The sequence below is a fragment of the Mobula birostris genome, chromosome 1, assembly GCF_030028105.1.
Source record: "Mobula birostris isolate sMobBir1 chromosome 1, sMobBir1.hap1, whole genome shotgun sequence".
Taxonomy (NCBI): domain Eukaryota; kingdom Metazoa; phylum Chordata; class Chondrichthyes; order Myliobatiformes; family Myliobatidae; genus Mobula; species Mobula birostris.
This window is the reverse complement of record NC_092370.1, coordinates 154,761,441-154,780,783: the sequence shown is the minus strand read 5'-3', so window position 1 is coordinate 154,780,783 and position 19,343 is coordinate 154,761,441. Positions and strand designations below refer to the sequence as shown.

Genomic DNA, 19,343 nt, shown 5'->3' with positions numbered 1-19,343 from the left:
TTCTACAGAACTGGTTTGCCATTGCTTTCTTCTGGGCAGTGTCTTTATAAGACGGATGACCCCATCAATTACCAGTACTCTTCAGAGATTGTCTGCCTGGCATCAGTGGTCAAATAACCAGGACTTGTGATTTGTGATATACCCCACTGCCTGCTCCTATGACCATCTACCGCCTGCTTCCAGCACTTCACGTGACCCTGATCGGGCTGATAAGCAGGTGCTACAACTTGCCTAAGGGTGACCTGCAGGCTAGCGGAGGAAGGAGAGCCTTACACCTCCTTTGGTAGCGACGTATCCCCACCTTGTCACCCTGTATTCGGCCTAGCCCTAATTTTGTCCTGCTCCCTTGTGGATTTCCTCACCAGTGCGATAGCGTCTCTGAATGATGATATGGGAATTAGAAGCAGGCGTAGGCCATTCAGCCTCTTCTGACTCAATGTTTTACCACAGCACCACTTCGCTGCGTTAGCCCCACATCCCTCAATTCCTCTACCATACTCAGTCTTAAGCACACACGGCAACCAATCCTCCACACTTCTCTCGGTAGAGAACTCCTGAGAGCTACCACTCTCTGCTGAAGAATCTTTTTTCATCTCTGTCCTGAATGGTAGACTTTTTAATTTTGAGATAGTGACCTTGACCCAGACTTTTCACTCAGAGAGACTAATCCATGTTTATTCTGTCAAAACCTGTAAGAATCTTGTACATTATCTCTCATTCTTTGAAACTCAATCTACCCAATGTCTCCTCTTATGAAAACATTTGATCCAAGGAACCTATCTGGTGAACTATCACAAGTATATTCTTCCCTTGGTAGGGAAATTGACCCCACACATAGTATATTCCATATACAGTGTCACTGAGCTCCCATTTAATCGTAGCAACACACATCAAAGTTGCTGGTGAACGCAGCAGGCCAGGCAGCATCTCTAGGAAGAGGTACAGTCGACGTTTCAGGCCGAGACCCTTCGTCAGGAAGGTCCTTTGAAGGTCCAGGGAGGGTCAGACAAGCCTCCACACCATTTCTTATCCACTTATATCATTCAGTTTCTCGTTACTCTCCAACATCACAGATTTTCCTCTGTTCTCTCTACAGCCTCCCCTTTCTCTGCAACTGAAAATGTTTGATTTCTATCTTTTCTATATTGCAATGAAAGTTCAACAACTGAAACATTATCTCTGTTTATCTCTCCACAGATGCTGCCTGACCTCTTGAATATTACCAGCATTCTCTATTTTATTTCAAAAATCAAAGGTTTGAGCCATCACTTAAATAAGACTGGCTCCTAGACCGTATGATATTCTTAGGGAGAATTTGTGAAGTTACCTTGAACAGGATTTCTGTTGTCATGGTGTAACCGTGTGTGATGACGGGCTCCTCCTCGGGCGGCTTGCCTTTCCAACAGTCAAGCTCCAGACAGCGACACCCAGCAAGGAGGACCTGCCGGTACATCTCCGGGGATGAAAGCCCAGAGAACTGCCCGGCTGTATGGACAGCAGAGAAGATCAACATTAAAGGGAGGAACACTCACGGACTCTTTGGCTGAACAGAGAATACTCAAGAAGAACGTGATTCATCACTGAGTGTTTGTTCAGCAGTTCTACACAAGATCTGCACACACCATGGAATACAGGACCAGAATTCGGCCATTCAGCCCAGCAAGTCTGCTCTCCTACTCAATCACTGCTGATTTTGTTTTCAACTCCAACTCTTTCCCTGTCAAGAACTTATCAATCTCTGCTTTAATCATACCAAATGACTTGACCTACACAACCTTCTGTGGCAACAGATTGCACTCTGGCTGGGAGAAATTCCTCCCCATTTCAGTTTGAAAGGAACATGCCTTTATGCCCTCAGATCCTAGACTCTCCGACTACTGGAAACATCCTAACCTTGGCCATTCTATCCACCAGACCTTTCGGTATCCACTAGGAGATTCCCCCCCCCCCCACTTCATCTTCTGAAGTCCGTCAAGGAGAGAACCATCAAGAACTCCTCATATATTAAGTTTTTCATTCCAGGTGAAACTCCTCTAGACCCGCTCCAGAGGTGGCACATTTTTCTATAGATACAGGGCCTCAAATTGCACACCATATTCCAAATACGGTCTGAACACCTTATAAACCCTCAGCAGTGCATTTTGTTTTTATATTCTAGTCCTCTTGAAGTCAATACTACTGCTGCATTTGTCTTCCCTACTACTACACATCCACTCAGTACAAGCTTCCATTAATGAATACATGTTCAGATGTGCCACACGTGTTCTGCACACTCATAATCAATATGGACACAAGGCCTTCTTTACTTTGCATTGGGGGAGCTAAAACAGTGTTTTGCAGGATGCTAAAGCTGTTTTTTAACATGCCAGTCTGGTGTGCATCTTCGAACGTGACTGCATTTGACCATGCAACTGCAACCTCAAGAATCAAGGAGACAGTCCAACCACACAAGCAGCACTTCTGATGCAGTAGACCAGAGGGATCTAGATTGCTGAGACACTAGAACCAGTTCTGGAGAAGGTGGGACCTGGACAAGCAAGGGGTGTTTGTTAGTACTTTTGGAGAAGGTTTCTAAAATGGGATAAAGTGCATAGTGACTAGGGAGAGAGAAGTAAGGATGAGTGAAAGGAAAGAAACAGCAGAATATGAAGATAGGGAAATCAAGGTCGAGGCAAATAGAGGCACAGCACAAAAAATGTCGGATGATTGGGAGAGAAAACCTGGGCTAGAGATGTTTTATCCATTTGGGTAGATGTTAAAAACAGCAAGGGAAAGAAGACACTGGTAGGAGTAGTGCATGGGTCTGTAACCAGAGGCGGCACTGGGAAAAATCAATAATTAATGACAACATGTAAAAAGAGCAGTGCACTGATTATGACAGAAATCAATACTTATGTAGATTGAGTTGATCAAGTTGGAAATGGTAGCTCTGAGAACTAATTCCAGAGTGCATTGAAGATACATCCAAACACCAATATACTATGGAAGCATGGAAGGTGGCTGTCATCAACAAGTGACATGCCCTCATGGGAAAACTAGCAAGGGATAGATAAATGGAAATGATTTTCTTTAAATGTGTAAAAAGGAGAACGTGGTCCATGTGAACATAGCCCCTTAGAGAAAAATGTCGGGGAAATAGTTGTTGGGAACAAGAAAATGGCAGAGCAGTTAAGCAGGTTTTTATGGTAGACAATATTACGAACATCCCATTAATAATGAATAATGCTGGGGAAGAAATAAAAGCAATTTCCGAGAGTAGAGAACCGGTACTTGGGAAAATAATGGCTAAAGCCTAATATTCTCTATACTGATCAGCAGGACTTTCCTGCTTTCACACTCCAACCCCCATGAAATAAGGAACAACGTTCTATTAGTGTTTTTGTGTGGTTATGTTCGTGTTTCAAACACCTGGGCTCCCACATTTCTTCCATATGCAGCTTTTTGCAGTTTTTTGCCTCTTAAATAGCTCTCCTTCCGTGTTTCTTCCCAAAGTGAACGACTCACATTTCCCCATCTTATGCTTGATCTATTTGATTTTTGCTCAGCTACCTACCTAACCTATTATTATCTCTCTGTGAATTGTTTATATCTTCCTCAGAGCTTACCTTTACACATATTTTTGTCTGCAAATCTGAAAATGCATGTTCATAACCTTCCTAGGAATCTAGTAAATGGTTGCAACACCAGAACTGTTTGCAGTGGTATCCCAACAGATTAGCAACCTGTGAAATGGAGACACCTCTTTTTCCCTTATTAACAGGAGAGTGAGCCTGTGGTATGTCGAACACCGGGTGAATGAGTAGTCTTTGGAGTACTGCAGGTCTGTGTCTTTGCCGTTGTTTTGCTGCACGCTTGAGTGCTCGTTGGTGAGTGCCGATGCTTTTTTTTGCCGGTGGCGGTGGGGGGATTGTTGCTTGCTGCCGCTTACGCGCAGGAGAGAGGGTAGCTAGGGGGACTTTGACATTCTAACATTTACCTGTCATTCATTCTTTGGGGCACACCTCTGTTTTCATGGATGGTTGCGAACAAAAAGCATTTCAGGAAGTATATTGTATACATTTCCCTGATAATAATTTCCTTTGATAATAATCTCCTTTTCCCCTACTACCTGCTTCCTATCTGTTGGTGAATCCTTAATCCATGCCAACATGTCAGACCCAACACCACAGGTGCTGGTGACTCCACCTCAAGTGAGGAATCCAGTTAATTGTTGTCTGGAAATCCAAACTCAGTACATCTCCTGGTTCACTCCATCCACAACAGTGAAACTTCCTCCAAAAAACTTAATAAATCAGTCAGGGACCATTTCCCTTTGTGTAGCTATTCACGGCATTCAGGAAGACCACATCTGGAGTAATGTAAATGGTTTTGATTCCTCTCTTTAAGATACGGTTCAGACTTCACCAGGATTGTCCTGCTAGAAGAGTTAAACAGATTGGGATTCCACTCAGCACAGTCATTCAGGGTAAACACAACCAAGCATTTCTGTCAACCTGAAGATCTAGCTCTTTGTATTATGCTCTCAACAGCGTTTGGCTGATTTTCGAAACAAGTTGCACAAAGCAATCACCAGACCATTAAGCCGGTTAACCAAAAGTTTGGCTAAAACAGTTGGCCAAAAACAGCAGCATAACGGAGAGGAGCGAGGTGGGAATTGAGTGGTTTGAGAGTGGAATTCCTGAGCTTGTTGCAGCAGGAGCTACAGGTACTATCTACCGTTAGGGATACAGTTAGTTCCTATATCAACAAGAGACCATACAATGCATATTATTGATTCTCTTATGTAAGAAAGTGTGCTAAAACTCTGATAGCCTTTCAGAGAAAGTTGACGACAAATACCTAGAATGGACTGGTTGTTTTCAAGAGGACAGGATAGAACTAGAGTTTAGGAGAGAGTGAGAGAATTCAACTGATATAGGAACCTAGGGGTCTTAATAAAGTGGATGTGAAAGAATCTAGAATGAGAGGCCACTATTTAAAAATAAAATGTTCATTTAAAACTGAGATGAGGTGATTTTTTTATATCTCTCTCAGAGGGGTGTGAAACTTTGACATTCTCTTCCATAAAGCAATATATTTTGGGAGGTAAATTGATTCTTGAAGCAAGAGTATAGCTGGTGACAGGATTTCAAAGCTGAGGTTACAGCCATATTGTCCTGGATCTTACTAAATGGTGGAATTGGCCTGAAGGGTGGAGTAACCTGCTCATACTTCTGATTCATATATTATGGGAGGACGGAGGTGACACAGGGGTTGTAGGCTGGAGGAGATTGCATGAAAAGGAAAGGACTATTTAAGTATTGAGCTATTTAAGATCAAAATTTGTTTTAAACTAGGAGCTAAAGTAGGCCAGCAAACAAGGGGATAGCAGCAAGTCAGGACAAGGACAGCACAGTCTTGAAGGATTTCAGAGGAGGCCATTGGAATAGTCAAGTTTAGTGGTAATAAAGGCATAGATGATCACAAACAAGAGGAAATCTGCAGGTGCTGGAAATCCGAGCAGCACGCACAAAATGTTGGAGGAACTCAGCAGGCCAGGCAGCATCTACAGAAAAGAGTACAGTTGACCTTTTGGGTTGAGACCCTTCATCAGAACTCACGAAGTGTCCTCACATCCTGCCTATAATGGGTTGATTAGAACTGCACACAATACTCCAAGTTGAGTTTCACTGAAGTTTTATACAACTGCAGCATGACTTCCTTAATCTTATACTCAACCAATGAAGGCAAGCATTCCATACACATTTCTCACCACATTATACACTTGCATAGATACTTTCAGCAAACAATGGGCCTGGACCCCAAGATCTCTCTGTACTGCAATGCTATTAAGTAGCCTAACTACTAACTGTATGCATTCTCCTTTCACTTGACCTCCCAACATCTCACACATGCCTGGACTAAACTTCATCTGCTACTTCTCTGTCCATATCTGTAACTGATCTAAATCCTGATGTGTCTTTTTGATAGTCCTTTATATTGTCCTTAACTCCACCAATCTTGATGTCATTTACAAATTAGCCCACCTACACTTTCACCTGAACCATTGATAAATTGTTTATAAACAAGAGATCTCAGCACGGACCCTAATCCTTGTGGGACACTGCTGGTCACAGAGCTCTGACCAGAACCACATCCCTCCATCCCTGCCTTCTGCCTCCTAAGTCAGTTCTGTGTCCAAACCTGAAATTCAATCTGGATCTTGTGCATCCTTATCTTCTGAATCATCTAGATCAGGGGCTCCCAACCTTTTTATGCCATGGACCCCTGCCATTAACTGAGGGGTCTGTGGACCTCAATTTGGAAACTCCTGATCTAGATAAAATCCACTGCCTTACCCACTTTGTCACCTCTTTTAAAAAACCAATCAAATTTGTAAGGCATTATCTACCCCACAGAAAGATACGCTGACTGCCCTATGGAGGCCATGCCCTCCAAATGCATATCTCTCCATATCCCTCCATATCCTATCCCTCATAATCTCCTCAGTGACTTCCCTCCCGTGGCCATGAGGCTCACTGGCCTACAATTATTTGGATTATCCCTTTATCCATTCTTGAGCTAAGGCACAATATTAGTTCCTCTCCAGTCCTCTGGAGAGCCTGTTGCTAGTGAGGACACAAAGATCTGAGTCACACCCAGCCATCTCCTCACTTGCTTCTTTCAATATTCAGGAATGTGTGTGCTGTCAGACTCTAGGGATTTATCCACCTTAATGCTTTTCAGAAGATCCAGCCCTACCTCTTAATCTCAAATTGTCCCAGCACATTAACATGCTCTATTCTGCCTACACACTCCTCCAAATCCTTCTCCGTGGTAAAATACCAACACCAGTTACTCATCTGGTACCTCCGCCATTGCCCTGACTCCAAGCACAAACTCCTTCCTTTATCCTTCAGTGGACCTGCCTCTCCTTAGTTACTCTCTTTTTCTTGGTGCAAGTATAAAATGCTTTGGGATTCTCTTTGGTCCTGCTCACCAAGGACATTTCATAGGCCCTTCTGGCCTTCCTAATCATCTGCTCAAACACTTTCCTGCTATCTCTGTAGTCTCCAAGGACCTACTCTGATTTTAGCTTCCTAAACCTTATCCATGCTTCCTTTTCCATCCTGACTAAATTCAGGACCTCTCTGGTCATCTAAGGTTCCCTTTCTTTACCATCCTTGTCCTTACTCCTTACCGGAACATGTTAATCCTGTACTCTGATCAGCTGGTCTTTAAACAACTCCCACAGGTCAGACATAGACATGTCTGATAGCAGCAGCTCCCAGTGAACATCACTCACCTCTGGCTTATCCTGTCATTATCCACCCTCCCCAATCTAGCAACTTGTTGCAAGATCCAGTCATGACCTTACTCATAACTGTCTTAAAACATAATGAGCTCTGGATGGATTCTGTCAAAGACCTGTCCCCTAGCCTCCCACCCCTTTATTTGAGTGACTCGAAGGCCAGTGCTTTTACCAGTGAGGTAGGTGTTATGGGATGAATTGATGGAGTAACTTGACAGAGGCTGCGTCATGTCCTGATAAACGGTCAGCCTTTCGGGGAATATAAGGCTGTTTTCTGGGCCAGACAGATACCAGCATAACCCCTCCAGTGACAAGTGACCTATGAGGGAAATAAAAGAAGACAAGGTCAGCATCTGACCTCAACGTGTTGATGTGGATCGCAAGCTGCCCAGTGCTGTTTACTGAAATATTTATCCCCCGTTCCAATTCCCATCAATGGGGCACCAAGCAGGAGTTTACAGATCTCAGAACCACAGAACTGTGTAACCTCTACAGGGAATCATTGTATTCCACTTAACCATTCTCAGTTCTCAGTCTACCCCTCACACCCTCCCATTCACTACACTTCTCTCATACCCATCCCTGCATCCCTCACTCCTTCTCACTCCCACTCCATCCTCTACATTTACCCTCACTCTCTCACCCTGCACTCTGTTCCCCTCATCTCCACTCACACCCCACACTACTGCACCTCTCTAACCCTCTCTCACCCTGCACCCTGTTCCTCTCATCTCCACTCACACCCCACACTACCGCACCTCTCTAACCCTCTCTCACCCTGCACCCTGTTCCCCTCATCTCCACTCACACCCCACACTACCGCACCTCTCTAACCCTCTCTCACCCTGCACTCTGTTCCCCTCATCTCCACTCACACCCCACACTACCGCACCTCTCTAACCCTCTCTCACCCTGTACTCTGTTCCCCTCATCTCCACTCACACCCCACACTACCGCACCTCTCTAACCCTCTCTCACCCTGCACTCTGTTCCCCTCATCTCCACTCACACCCCACACTACCGCACCTCTCTAACCCTCTCTCACCCTGCACTCTGTTCCCCTCATCTCCACTCACACCCCACACTACCGCACCTCTCTAACCCTCTCTCACCCTGCACTCTGTTCCCCTCATCTCCACTCACACCCCACACTACCGCACCTCTCTAACCCTCTCTCACCCTGCACTCTGTTCCCCTCATCTCCACTCACACCCCACACTACCGCACCTCTCTAACCCTCTCTCACCCTGTACTCTGTTCCCCTCATCTCCACTCACACCCCACACTACCGCACCTCTCTAACCCTCTCTCACCCTGCACTCTGTTCCCCTCATCTCCACTCATACCCCACACTACCGCACCTCTCTAACCCTCTCTCACCCTGCACTCTGTTCCCCTCATCTCCACTCACACCCCACACTACCGCACCTCTCTAACCCTCTCTCACCCTGCACTCTGTTCCCCTCATCTCCACTCACACCCCACACTACCGCACCTCTCTAACCCTCTCTCACCCTGCACTCTGTTCCCCTCATCTCCACTCACACCCCACACTACCGCACCTCTCTAACCCTCTCTCTCACTCTGCACTCTACCTCTCATTCCTTCACCCCCAACACTCACCCTCATCCACATGCACTCTCTCCTCCTCACTACCCCTACTCTCTCTCTCGCCGCCCCACTCCTTCCCTCTCCTCTACTCGGTTCCTCACTCTCTGGCAGTCCTGTAATCTCATACTCAGTACAAGTAACTGTGGGGAGAGGAACAGAGTTTACATTTCAGCTCGGTCAAAGACATTGAGTACTAGAGTCACGTAGCACGGAGCTGGCTCACTTGGCCGGTCACAACGTAATTATCAACACTAACCCCATTTCCCCGGGCTCAGCCTGCAGCTTCCGGTGCCTCAGCAGTTCAGATACTCATCTAAATATTTCCTGAGTTTTGTGACAGTCTCTGTCTCCACCACCCCCTCAGGCAGTGCTTTCTCGAAGCTTGACACCCCCTGGCTGAAAAGCAACTCCCCCGCAATCCCCTCTAAATGTCTACCTTTTACCTGACCTGTTTGCCCTCTGGTCATAGAGGCCTCTGGTCATAGAAACCTCTGGCCGTAGGCCATAGAGGCCTCTGCTATGTGGTCAAAGACTCTCACTGTTCACCGTACCCTTGCACTTCAGGACACTCCCTCAGCCCTCTCCTCGATGTTCTTCACTCGCCCAGGCAAGTTGAGTGTATTCCATCAGGGACCTAACCTGCCCTTTAATCAGTGCAGAAACTTTGAAGTGAGGGGACGGGTCAGTTGGTGTGGGGCATGCAGCCTTTCAGCGGCTGGCATTGCCATCTCAGATGCAGTCATCGTACTTCATGTGAGTCACACTGGCAGCCAGGCTGAGACCACCGAGTCCGTTGCCAGGCTAATGAAGTTTGTGGCTCGATGGCGATGGTGGAAATACCTCTTCCATCTTCTAAGAAATCCCCTGAGTACTCAACCACAGCCTGGATAGATATCGCAACACACTTAGTGTTGCATCACTTCAAGTGGACTGCCAGGAGGGGGAATTGGACATATTATGAAGTATCTAACCCTCTGATTCACTAAATTGTCAAATATAACTGACCTTTGACCTTGGATCTCTATGGATACATAAACAGGAGTGTTTTTTTTCACCTGAGAACATTGGGAAATACAAGAACACTGACCCTTATTTGCATTTGATTTGTTCAGCTCATACTTCTCTATCAGCTTCTGGGTTTGTTCCGGTTGTACTAATGGGAAAAGAAAATTATTCAGACGGGCATCTCTCTGTATCTGGTTTATAAACGTAGACACCTGCTGCCGAGTCAAGTACGGCTTTACCATTACGTCCCTGTAAAAAAGAAAACAGTGAACTCAACACCTGGTCTGTAAACTCAGTTCTTCCCAGCATGTATACATTTCATTATATCGCGTGTACACAAGGCCCAGGTAGACAATCTAATCATGGAATTGAATCACCACACAGCCCACAAGCACACACTATGTCTTATCTTCTTACATTCCGCATACACAAACAATGTTTCTTCTAACTCTTTTTACAGTTGTACAGATCAAGCATTGCTCTGAGCAGGAAATGTTTATACGGCCTGAAAACTCCACGGCGTGTCAAATCAACAAACATCAAAGTTGCTGGTGAACGCAGCAGGCCAGGCAGCATCTCTAGGAAGAGGTACAGTCGACGTTTCGGGCCGAGACCCTTCGTCAGGACTAACTGAAGGAAGGCCCTTTTTTCAGTTAGTCCTGACGAAGGGTCTCGGCCTGAAACGTCGACTGTACCTCTTCCTAGAGATGCTGCCTGGCCTGCTGCGTTCACCAGCAACTTTGATGTGTGTTGCCTGAATTTCCAGCATCTGCAGAATTCCTGTTGTTGGTGTGTTAAATGTTCTTTTTTGTAATGTGCATACTATGAATATTTAGATTGAAAATTTAAAAACCACATACTTTTGATTTTATTTAATTGAAGGGTGCAATGAAATATAATACAAAAAATAAAATCTTTCATGTTTCATAAACTTGTAGCTGCTTCCAATTCCAGCTGCGTGGCAACAAAGGCTATGTGCACGGGAGCATTTCAGTTACTGCACGGCCATGCAACTTCATAGCTTAGAGGGAACAGTGTACACAAGCACATCCCTTAGCAGGTATAGAATGTGCTCTCACAGTTGACAGACATGTCATCTTACGTGGACCAAGCCCCAGTATTCAATCCCCTCCCACAGTCCACTAAAAGAGAACGCACAGGAGAAAGTAGCCACCAGCTCATCTTTCAAAGCAATCCAGCTCCGCTTCCGATCACAAACTAGAGAAAATCTGCAGATGCTGGAAACTCATGCAACAGACACAAAATGCTGAAGGAACTCAGCAGGCCAGGCAGCATCTGTGGAAAATAGTACAGTCGATGTTTTGGGCCAAAACCCTTCGGCAGGACTGGAGGTTTCAGCCCCAAATGTCAACTGTACTTTTTTCTATAAATGCTGCCTGGCCTGCTGAGTTTCTCCAGCATTTTGCATGTGTTGCTTCCATTTCCAATACCAACAGTGACCCAGCCTCCAAAGCCTTCAGAGATAGTACTTTGTCGAGGTTCAGCACCCTCTGTAGGAAATTCCTGTGAACCGCCATTTTAAATGACTGCCCCTCGTCTTGTAACTCTGTCCCTCATTCAGGGCTCTCCCACTTGTCATACTCCCTCAGATGATTCAACAAGGTCAATCCATCATTGGAGTGTAAAAGTCACACAACACAGAAATGGCCCCTTTTGTCAAAGAATACAGATAACACTTTTTCTTTTGGATAACCTCTTACCCCAGGAACCAAATCCTTTGGGCTGTTTCCAGTGCTACAGCGTCTTTTCTTAAATAAGGGAACCAAAACTGTTCTGAGAACTCCAGCAGTGGCCTCAATAGACAGCACAACTGTGCTAACACTTAATTCCTTTTTAAAAACAAGAGAAAATCTGCAGATGCTGGAAACCCAAGTAACACACACAAAATGCAGGAGGAACTCAGCAGATGAAGGGTCTCGGCCCAAAATGTCGACTGTTTACTCTTTTCCATAGATGCTGCCTGACCTGCTGAGTTTCTCCAGTATTTTGTGTGTGTTGCTAACTATTTTTAAAATTCTGACCCCCGAACAAAAAAGCTAACATGCCATTTGCCTTCTTAGTTACTCAGTGTACCTATCTGCGAACTTCTTGTGATTCACACAGCAGAACACCTTCATCCCTCTGAATGCCACTCACCTAGTCTGTCTCCACCTCGATAATGAGCTGCCTTTTGATTTCTCTTACCAGAGAGTGCGACCTCACCCTTCCCCACACTGAACTCCCTTCGCCAAGATTTTGTCCAATCACTCAGTCTATCTACATACAGTCCAAGTATCGTCTTGTTCACACTGCCTTCCACCTATCATTGGCAAATCCAGAAACCTGATGCTCTGCCCCTCTACCAGGGCACTGAATACCTGAAGACCAAGAAACACACAGCAAATGCTGGAGGAACTCAGCAGGCCAGGCAGCATCTATGGAAAAAAGTACAGTCGACATTTCGGTCCGAAACCCTTCAGCAGGTCCTGAAACGCCGACTGTACTTTTTCCCATGGATGCTGAGCTCCTCCAGCATTTTGTGTGTGTTGCTTGGATTTGCAGCGTCTGCAGATCTTCTCGTTTGTGATCCGAGGACCAACAACTAATCCTTGGGGCACTCCACTAGCTACACCATTAAAGCCTGAAAAGGACCAGTGTCTCCCAGCTATCTCGCTCAATAATGTTAGCACACTTTCCTCAATAGGCTTCACACTTTGCCCTGTGTGAATGAACCCAGGATTCAATTCCCTTTAATATGCACATGCACATTATCCTACAAGGACTGTAACCCTGTATTCAGTGAACTCCCAGAGTCTATGCGCACGCCGCCCTGTATGGACTAACCCCCGCATTCATCTCCCCCCGCCCACACAAAGTCCATGTACACACCAGATTACATCCTCCCTGCCTTCCTTTCCTCCACTCCCAACTCCCAATGACACAGTGACTAAAGCCCCTGTGCCTGCCGTGCAGTCCACAGGGTGTGTCGTACAAGAAACCTCACCTGGGGCATTTACTGATGTGAATCACAGACTTTAACAAACAAACTGGATTCTCTCCAGCTATACTCCAACAAACAATTTATTGATGGTGCCTCCAAGAAGCACTGGAGTGGAATTCCTGCCTCTGAGGCCCAGCTTTCCCACACTGAACATGTTAGTGGTATATTAACGTCAGCCCTGGCAAGGCCAACGGGGTCACAGCACGATAGGTGCCATCCACACCCCCCTCACCCATCCGGTTTGCCAACACAACGTACACTCACCCAGCTTGTATGGGCCACACGGGGCAACAACTTTCACTCAAAGTTGGAAGCAAATTTGCACAGCTAGCACCTGAACTTTCTAATTTAACCCTCCCGCTAAACTTTCTGAAAAGGAATACTCAGCTCCAAACCTCATGGATGCAAGGGCTGTCTGAATACCACGCTAGTCGCTCTTACTGAGAGCATGTACTTCTGGGCAAGAACCTCGGGAACACAATACATCCCTGGCTCAGCATTCATCAAACTGTACGGGCCCCGGAGCCCACAATGTTGTGTCAAAATAAATAAATGAATTAATGCCTAACTAAACTCCTCTCTTCTAGCTACACAACGTTTATATGCAACACTCACAACACGCTGGAGGAACTCAGCAGGTTGGGCAGCATCCGTGGAAACAATCAGTCAACATTTCGGGCCGGAATCCTTCGTCAGGACTGAGGACATCTGCTCCCAGGATGAGGTTTTCCATTCCAGGACATCTCAAATGTCCTCTTTCTTTAAAGATCGTAGTTTCCCTTCTACCGTTATCAATGATGCCCTCACCCGCATCTCCTCCATTTCCCGCACTTCAGCCCTCACCCCATCCTCCCATCACCACAACAGGGACAGAGTTCCCCTTGTCCTCACCTACCACCCCACCAGCCTCCAGATCCAGCACATTATCCTCCGCAACTTCCACCACCTTCAACAGGACCCCACCACTAAGTACATCTTTCCCTATCTACTCCTCTCCACTTTCTGCAGGGATCGGTCCCTCCATGACTCCCTGGTCCACACGTCCCTCCCCACGGATCTCCCACCCGGCACTTATCCCTGTAAGCGTAAGTGCTACACCTGTCCCTACACCTCCTCTCTTGCCACCATTCAGGGCCCCAAACAGTCCTTCCAGGTGAGACAACACTTCACTTGTGAACCTGTTGGGGTCATCTATTGCATCTGGTGCGGCCTCCTCTACATCGGTGAAACCCGACGCAGATTGGGGGACCGCTTGTCGAGCATCTCCGTTCCTTCCGCCACAACAGACAGGATCTCCCAGTAGCCACCCACTTCAACTCTGCTTCCCGTTCCCATTCGGATATGTCCATACATGGCCTCCTCTACTACCAGGATGAGGCTAAACTCAGGTTGGAGGAGCAACACCTCATATACCATCTAGGTAGTCTCCAGCCCCTTGGTATGAACATAGAATTCTCCAACTTCCAGTAATTCCCTCCCCCTCCCTTTCCCTATCCCTATTTCACTCTGCCCCCTCCCCCAGCTGCCTACCACCTCCCTCATGGTTCCACCTCCTTCTACTACCCATTGTGTTTTCCCCTATTCCTTCTTCACCTTTCCTGCCTATCACCTCCCCCACCCCTTTATCTTTCCCCTTACTGGTTTTTCATCTGGAACCTACAAGCCTTCTCCTTCCCACCGTCCCCCCCCCCACCTTCTTTATAGGGCCTCTGCACCTTCCCTCTTCAGTCCTGATGAAAGGTTCCGGCCTGAAACGTTGACTGATCATTTCCACGGGTGCTGCCCGACCTGCTGAGTTTCTCCAGCGTGTTGTGAGTGTTGCTTTGACCCCAGCATCAGCAGAGTATTTTGTGTTTACAATGTCTATATCCCTCCATTCCGGGCACATTCATGTGCCTACTTAACAGCCTGTTAAATGCCTCTATTGTATTTTCCCCCACCACCACCCAGGCACCCACTACTCTCTGTGTAAAGAAACTTGCTCCACACACCTTCATTGCACCTACCCCCTTCTCAACAAATGCATGCCCTCTAGTTGTAGACATTTCCACCCTGCCTACCCTATCAATGCCTCTCACAATCTTATAAACCTCTATCAAGTCACTCCTCAGCCTCCATTACCCAGAGAAAACAACCCTACTCTGTTCAGCCTCTCCTTATAGAGAAAGTGTAACAGTGGGAGGTCTGTAAGCAACCCTTATCACAGTTAGACACACCAGTACGTGTACTGCTTCTTCGTTCATGCAGAATCAGAAGGGGACAGTTTACTAAAGTGTCTCACATTAATTCAAAGATCTGGTCAATCTCGGGCCGAGGACACAGCTGTGTTATAAATTTCTTGAAGACCGATTCTGTGAAATCTTCAGGATTGATTGTGTCATTCTGCAAGGGAGCAGGTGGGGGGAAAAAGCACATGTTTTAGTAACGATCCATTCATTCATAGCTATGCACAGCCTCCTGTTTCTAAAAAACTTGCAGAAAGCACAGGAGGCTGGAAAGGGTCTGCAATTCATTGGTCAGTGTCATAATTTCAGAGTGAGGCCTCCTCTTTGGTGTCATCCCATCCTGTCCCCAGCAGCCTTGCCTGAGCTGGAGGTCTGCTTGCCCACTCATCAAGCCCGATCTTTGTTCTGACAATCTACACTTCACCCAGTCAGGAGTCTTTCCTGCCCGGAATATCTCCTGATGAAAGGTTTGTGAAATGTGCTAAGTCATACCTGGGCTAGGGTACAGTGCACAGTATCAGGGCATGAGAGAAAGTAAAGCTGGCTACAGGCACAAAGGCAAACTTGGTGATGGAACATTGCAGTCACAGAGCACGGCGGAAGCACTAGTTTCGGCTTTTAGGTAACATCTGCTGCTAAAGGAATCTGCTGCATTCAACTGCCAGTAAATTCTCCTGCTGTATGATCATGTCTGGACATAGAAGAGAACCTTCCCAAATTATCCTTGGTTTTCATCGGGTCACTTTTCTCCTCCAGGGCAGAGAGAGTAATAGTCCGCGGGGCATAAGGTGACCAGTAGTTTTTGTACATTTGGAAGTGTATAAAATTATTAAATGCTAGTGAAGCAGAAAATGAACAAAGAATGAAATGCTGATGATAAAAGAATAGATCTAAAACATTTACTACAAAACCTAGCTGTCAAGGTATAATAAAAAGTCTGAAACAGGACCTTTTCCCCAGTCTTAATGGAGACACACAGAGAGGTGTGAGCCAGTCTAACAGGTAAAGCAGAAAATAAGCCAAACATTAAGAATTAAACTGGAAATTGAAGAAGTGTGTGTAATGGTAAAGAGGAGATGTCAAACTTGAACCAGAACAGTAAAGCACAGAAACAGGTCCTGTGACCCGCAATGCCTGTGTCAATCATGACACCAGTTTAACCCTAATTCCATCTACCTGCTCCTGATCCACAATCTGTCATCCCCTGACTATTCATATAGCTGTATACATACTTAAACGTCCATGTTCGTATCTGCTTCCATCACCTCGCCTGGCAGGGTTTTCCAGGAACTTACCCCTGTGTAAAATAAAACTTATCTTGCAAATCCCTTGTTAACATTCCCCCTCTCACCTTAAAACTATGCATTGTAGGAGTTGGTATTTCTGCCTACTTATGTGATCTGCACTGCTCATAATGTTATAAATATCAGGTCTCCCCTCGCCTCTGAAACTCTAGAGAAAACAATCTAAATTTGTCCAGCCTCGAAGGTAATTAATATATTTATTTTTAAATTTTATTTATTTAGAGATACAGAACAGAGCAGCCGCACCACCCAGCAACCCACCTATTTAACCTCAGCCTAACCAGGGGACAACTTACAAAGACCAATTAGCCTACTAACTGGCAGTCACGGGGAGAAGGAACAAACTCCTTACAGAGGACACTGGATTTCAACTCCAAACTCCGACACCCTGACCTGTAATAGCATGGCATTAGCTGCTTGCCCTGACCTGTAATAACATCTCACTAGCTGCTCACCCTGGTCTGTAATAGCATCTCACTAGCCGCACACCCGACCTGTAATAACATCTCACCAGCCGCTCACCCTGACCTGTAATAACATCTCACCAGCCACTCACCCTGACCTGTAATAGCATCTCACTAGCTGCACACCCTGACCTGTAATAGCATTTTACTAGCCGCTCGCCCTGACCTGTAATAACATTACTTGGAAAATGTAAGCCGTCTGTTCCTGTAACTTTTAATCAGGACCAGGAACAAAACCACACCCACTCCTCATCCTCATCGAAGCTCGGTCAATCCAGATGTCCTCCTGACATCAGCAGTTCTACCCCTCATCTCCGTCCTGTGTGTCTGTACTCATCATCCCCCTCATCTCAGTCCGGTGTCTGTATCTCCCCCTGTGCTGACTGTAGTCAGAGGACACCTATCCTCAGACACAGGAGTGGGTGTGATGTTATCTTTCTCACTCTCACATAGATTGCTGAATCTTTCCTCTTCTCCCTCCTCCAATCAGGTGCCCTTCCAAACCACATCGAGGGGGTTTATTGATACTTTTGAGTACTTGAACCGTCTGACATCAACACCATCTCTTCCAAAGTCTGCCTAGGAATTGACCAGAGGCCAGCCACCTGTCAGGCCTTTGGAAGTCCAGTTGGCCGAGTTACACATCATGGATGTTGCTGTCAATGGCTCTGCAGCAGCAAACATCAGCCCAACTGGTTCCCGCTCATGTGCAGTGACTTGACGAATTTTCTGTTTTTGTTAATGAACGTGCTACTTCCTTCCCAACAGATAAGATGACAACGGAAGATCTTGATTAAGCACAGTGCTGGGATCGCTGGCAAACACCCATCTGTATATCTGACATTTTTTCTATCACTATCAGAGTCATTCTCCTCAGAACTGAACATCTACCTGCTGAACAAAGTCTGCTCACGTTTGGATAAGCAGGGCAGCACTGTGAGGGTCACGTTTTTCGATTTCTCGAGTATCTTCAATACCACACACCCCTCATTGCTGGGGGAAAAGCTTTGTTCAATGGAGGTTGACACTTCCATTGTATCCTGGAAGGACTACCTGATGATGGACCACAGTTTGTGCAGCTTCAGAGGTTTACGTCAAACATGGCTATAAGCAGCACTGCGGCCCCACAGGGAACTGTATTGGCTCCCTCCTTGTTTACCCTGTATACGTTGGACTTTAGAAAAAACACTGAGTCATGTCAGCTGCAGAAATCTGATGACTCAGCAACAGTTGGGTGTGCAAAGGGAGGACAGGGGGATGAATACAGGACCCTGGCCAGAGACCCCTCTACTTCCTCAGGAGGCAGGAGTCCTTTGGAGGATGCAGGCCTCTCCTTGACATGTTCTACCAATCTGTTGTCGCCAGTACAATCTTCCATGTTGTGGTGTGCTGGGGCAATGGCATCAACATGGGTGATACCAACAGGCTCAATAAACTGATTAGAAAGGCTAGCTCTGTTATATTGGACACAGTGGAGGCTGTGGCAGAACAAAGGACCCTACAGAAAACCCTGGCAATTCCAAACAATGTTTCTCACCCTCTGCGTGCCACCTTGGCTGAACAGAAAAGCACTTTTAGTAACAGACTAAGACATCTGTGCTGCTAAGAGCTCTAAATGAGGTTATTCTTGCCCTCGGCCATTAGGCTTCATAACGAGTAAACCTATAACTGGAGAAGTGATAACCCCCTCCTGTAAGACTATTTATGGCAACTTATTTTTAATTCCTTCTACTCTTCTAATATTTGTATATTTGTGTATCTGTCCACTTGTAGCACTACTGTGAGACTGCAATTTCCTTTGGGATCAATGAAGTATTTATTTATCTATCTATCATTCTGAGTCCTTGCTCCAAGGGAGATTTCTATCAGTCTGATCACACCACTTTGCACTCAAATGTCGGTCCCCATCAGACTCAGAAACAGACCCATATCAGGAGTAGACGACAAGTCAATTGCTCACCTTCTGAGTTGGAAGATTACAGGCACTCAATGCAGCCTCTACCCGCTTCCTGTCAGCTGCAAACATCTGGTAAATACTGCAGATATAGAAGGGAATTCGTGAAAAAAGGAGGCCCTGATGAAAGGCTTTAACCTGAAATATTGACTCTGACCCTCTTCCCACAGATATGTTCAAGTTCAACTTGAAGTCTAATTGTCATTCAACAATTGGGGGAGAAGATGGTGGCACGACGGCAGCGCGCGCGGCCTCTCCGGTGATGAATATCTGTTATCTGTCAAGTACGGGACCGTGCACAATTCCTGATTTGATGGAGACAGACGTGAGAGCACAGCGGAACATCTGGAAAACTTCTGAAATGTCTGCTTTGCTACTGCTGCTACTGTGTGGTAACCGGAATCTCTGGCGCTGTAGGCCTCAAAATCCTCGGCTTTGTGTGTTTCAGCGGCCGGGAAGAGGTCGAAGGCACTCGGCAGAGGATGGCG

The 19,343-nt window shown here is 46.2% G+C and overlaps 1 protein-coding gene across 1 annotated transcript in view; it reads right to left on the bottom strand.

Moving 5' to 3' along the window:
* LOC140192324 (1-phosphatidylinositol 4,5-bisphosphate phosphodiesterase beta-2-like) overlaps positions 1 to 19,343 on the bottom strand; it is a 189,757-nt gene that overhangs the window by 141,003 nt on the left and 29,411 nt on the right. The window contains exons 6-10 of the mRNA XM_072250005.1: positions 18,862 to 18,937; positions 15,190 to 15,290; positions 9,990 to 10,156; positions 7,464 to 7,610; positions 1,328 to 1,485 (exon numbers count right to left, since the gene is read on the bottom strand). Coding sequence (XP_072106106.1) covers positions 1,328 to 1,485; positions 7,464 to 7,610; positions 9,990 to 10,156; positions 15,190 to 15,290; positions 18,862 to 18,937 — 649 coding nt within the window. The remainder of the gene's footprint in view (positions 1 to 1,327; positions 1,486 to 7,463; positions 7,611 to 9,989; positions 10,157 to 15,189; positions 15,291 to 18,861; positions 18,938 to 19,343) is intronic.